Source organism: Sceloporus undulatus, chromosome 1 (genome assembly GCF_019175285.1).
Source record: "Sceloporus undulatus isolate JIND9_A2432 ecotype Alabama chromosome 1, SceUnd_v1.1, whole genome shotgun sequence".
Classification (NCBI taxonomy): domain Eukaryota; kingdom Metazoa; phylum Chordata; class Lepidosauria; order Squamata; family Phrynosomatidae; genus Sceloporus; species Sceloporus undulatus.
This window is the reverse complement of record NC_056522.1, coordinates 146,189,496-146,193,227: the sequence shown is the minus strand read 5'-3', so window position 1 is coordinate 146,193,227 and position 3,732 is coordinate 146,189,496. Positions and strand designations below refer to the sequence as shown.

The window sequence follows — 3,732 nt, the reverse complement described above, 5'->3', positions numbered from 1 at the left end:
AACAACATATGCATATCTGATAAAGAGCCAACCATTACTTGCTAGGAGCAGATAAGAACATGGAACAAGTCTGAGGTCAGAAATCTCCAAACTAAAGAAGCGAGGACCACCACCTGAGACAGAAAGTGACTAAGGAAACAGCAGCATAGACACCAGTATAGAAGAAAGGGTGGGTTAACTCCCACAACAAAAAATATCACCAGTTTCCACCCACCTACTTTTAAAAGCTTGCATGGCTGATGAGGATCCCCACCCCATCTTACTTTGCCTTTGCTTTCCCTCTGCTCAGGACCCACTATACTACCACTAGAGGGAGATGATGAAAAGAGAAAGCAGTATGTATACAGTCATCCCTCCATAGCCACAGATGTTTTTTATCCTAAGATTCAACCATCTGCAGGCTTGAAAATATGCAAATCATCATCATCATCATCATCATCATCATCATCATCATCATCATCTAAAAACCAAACCTTGATTTTGCCATTTTATACAAGGAACATCATTGTACTATGGCACTGTATTTAATGGGATTTGAACATCCACAGATTTTGGTATCCACAAGGGGTCCTGGAAGCAAACCCCAATGGATACCAAGGGCCCACTATACAGGCATTTAAGAAAGAGGCATGGGATATGTAAATTAAACCAACAACAACACACCTGTGCAATAGGATTCTCCTTTACAAGTAGCATTAATGGCCTCCTGGCACTTCTTCTGTGCGCTTTCAAACTGGCAACCTTTACAACAGGGACTGTTCCTGTCACTGAAGGAGGCGAAGGAGTGAAGGGAAAAAGAATAAGTTACCAGAAAATATTACAAATTCATATAAGGTACAGAAGGAAAAGTGACATACACTCTTACCCCGGGATACGAATGCGCCGCGGGCGATTCGGCTTGCGAAAGACTTCCGGGTTACGAAAATGGCGGCGGAACGAATTAATTTCGTAACCCGGGGGACGAGTGTATATATGTTCCATACACACAGAAAAGTTAGTATTTTTTATTTAGGGAGGCTTCTATCAATTTCCTTCTTGCCTTTCCCAATTCATGAAATCAAATGATATGCTTCCACTTTAACACTGATACTGCTGAAGTGGTCTTTTGACAAGTTAAACCACTGGCAATCATTAATTCAGCCTATAAGACTGGAATCCAAACAATGAATACTCACCCCCAGTGAACATATCTGTTGTTTTCACTTATTCATTTTAGACATTATTAAAATATCAACCTCATAACAAGAAGAAAAGATAATGGAGGCATAAGAGGCGCCTTTTCCTACTTCCAATTAAGCAGAAAACACTCTTTCTTGTGCCTCACATTTTCCTTTCATATGGGGGGCAAACTCCCTGTTCCTCACCTGCATGTTGCATTCTGCCTTAGCATACACTCTGATGTGCAGCACGGATCATCATACAGGCGCAAGAGGCCAGGATCACATTCCTCGCCTTCATCCACTCTGGAGTTGCCACATACTTTGTTGTTACGCTCCTTGAAGCATTCTGGGGCTTTGGTCTCAATAGTCCGAAGTATGGATACTTTACTGCAGTTTGAAAACATCTGAAAGCATGGCAGGGATGGAAAGAAAACAGCAGCAGTGAAATGTTGTACATTTTTATGTATTCAGTTTCTGGACTGCTTCTTGCCTCCAGCAATACGGCAATGCAATGTACAACCAACAAAATAAATTTTAGGAAGCCATTAAAATAAAAATGTTAAAACACAAAGTCCTATATAATCAACTGAAATAGTTAAAGTCAGAGGCTCAAAACCTGGGTGAATTCAGGATTTGTGCATGCTGCATGTATATTAGTTTTCCCCCACCCTGCTGTTTAAAGGAAGTAACTCTCTAGAATTTAGTGGAAAGAGAGGCATCTGGCAAAGGCTCAGAGGCCATAGCAGAAAGTGCAGTGAGCTTCTAGCATCTCTCTACCATCTGCTACTTCCTATCCTTCTGCCTCTCCTTAACGTCTGACCTCAAATTTTGCATACCTCTTTCTTTAAATCTTCAACTACAAAGGTTTTTATTCTCTCTCTCTTGCCCACCTTCACACACACACACACACACACACACACACACACACCTCAATCACAAAGTCCACATTAAGATGACAATATATACATCAAACTGAGTAAGGCAGAGTAAGTGGCCTTTGCCTTCTGATTTCCCATTCAGTGCTACCATATGCAAATACTCAGTTTACTGTTATGTAAGGAGCAGTGCATGCAAACACATGTAACACATACAATAGATATACCTTGTTGTTTTCATGATCCCCACTCACAGCAATTGGATACATAACATATTTTCCTCCTTGATCTTCTGTGGGAGCACATTCTGGCATGCCATCAGGATCATGCTCCGCACCAAAATTATGTCCCAGCTCATGAGTAGTAACCAAGTCAGCTTCCTTGTTATATGAAAGACAAAAGTGCATTAGAGCCATATTCATTTAATATGGAATGGGATTTTTTTCTCTCCTTTTGATTGATGTCTTAAAGGTACTTTAATACAGATTCACCTTTGAAAAACTGCACTGATTCCTGAAATGCTTTAAATCAGGGGTTCCCAACCTTTTTGACTCACAGAGCCCTAAGGACTCCACGGAGCACAGCTTGGGAACTGCTACTTTAAATATTTGCGTTTTCATAATTGTTAGACCAGTGGCTCTCAAACTTTGGCTCTTCAGATATTTCATATTTAAAACTCCAAGAATCCCAACAATCAACTATGCTTGCTGTGGATTCAGAGAGGTAAAATTCAAAATGTCTGGTGGGTCAACAGCTGAAAGCCACTGTGTTAGTTGTTGTTGTTGTTGTTTTGTGCCTTCAGGTCGTTTCCAACTTATGGAGAACCTGAGGCAAAGCTATCATGGGGTTCTTGGCAAGATTTGTTCAGAGGTTTGCCACTACCTTCCACTGAATCTGAGAAGGTGTGACTTGCCTAATTGAGCTTCTTACCCAGCAGGTTTCATGGCCACTTAGGGAACTGAGCCCCTGATCTCCAGAGCCCAAGCCCTACACTCAAAAACATCATACCATGCTAGCTCTCTACAGATCTAACTAGTCCTCATAAATGTCAACATTTTACCCTCCAATGAAAAGTGAAATGTATATGAAACCACTTTAGGGAACAGTCATTTTTTTGTGTCACAATACACCCGTTATGCTGGCTGTTTACCAAAAGATTGCAGAAGCCATCAGCTACAAGTTCAACCAATATTGTTCTGTTATACGCTAGTCATTTGTTTAACATTTCTCTACTGGACTATTATTAGAGATCCTGGAGATGAGACCCACATCTAAACATGAAATTCATTTATGTTTTGTATACACCTTATACACATAGCCTGAAAGTAATTTTATACATAATATTTTTAATAATTTTGTGCATGAAACAAAGTTTGAGTAGACTTAATCATCAGAAAGCAAATGTGTCACTATCCCAGCCAGCCTTGAGGACAGTTTTGGAGATTTCAGAATTCCAAGTAAGGGATACTCAACCTGAACTGCCAAATCAACAGTGAGGTTAGTCAACAGAAAGACATTAATGGAAGCCAACACTTTTCGCAGTTATTCTCAAAATACCTTGGTAAGGATGGTTTTGCCATAGTTCTTTGTGCTAGTTAGGCCACTGTTGAGGTAGATATCCTTTCCAGTTGCAGAATTAGAATATGCTACAACAAAACAAAAACAGGAAATATATTGAGAACCTACTATATGCTTCA

General features: G+C 40.2%; 1 protein-coding gene across 1 annotated transcript in view; it reads right to left on the bottom strand.

The window, feature by feature from the left end:
• LOC121925427 (disintegrin and metalloproteinase domain-containing protein 17-like) overlaps nt 1–3,732 on the bottom strand; it is a 7,177-nt gene that overhangs the window by 201 nt on the left and 3,244 nt on the right. The window contains exons 2-5 of the mRNA XM_042457562.1: nt 3,593–3,681; nt 2,263–2,415; nt 1,365–1,564; nt 664–767 (exon numbers count right to left, since the gene is read on the bottom strand). Of these exons, the coding sequence (XP_042313496.1) occupies nt 664–767; nt 1,365–1,564; nt 2,263–2,415; nt 3,593–3,681 (546 nt within the window). The remainder of the gene's footprint in view (nt 1–663; nt 768–1,364; nt 1,565–2,262; nt 2,416–3,592; nt 3,682–3,732) is intronic.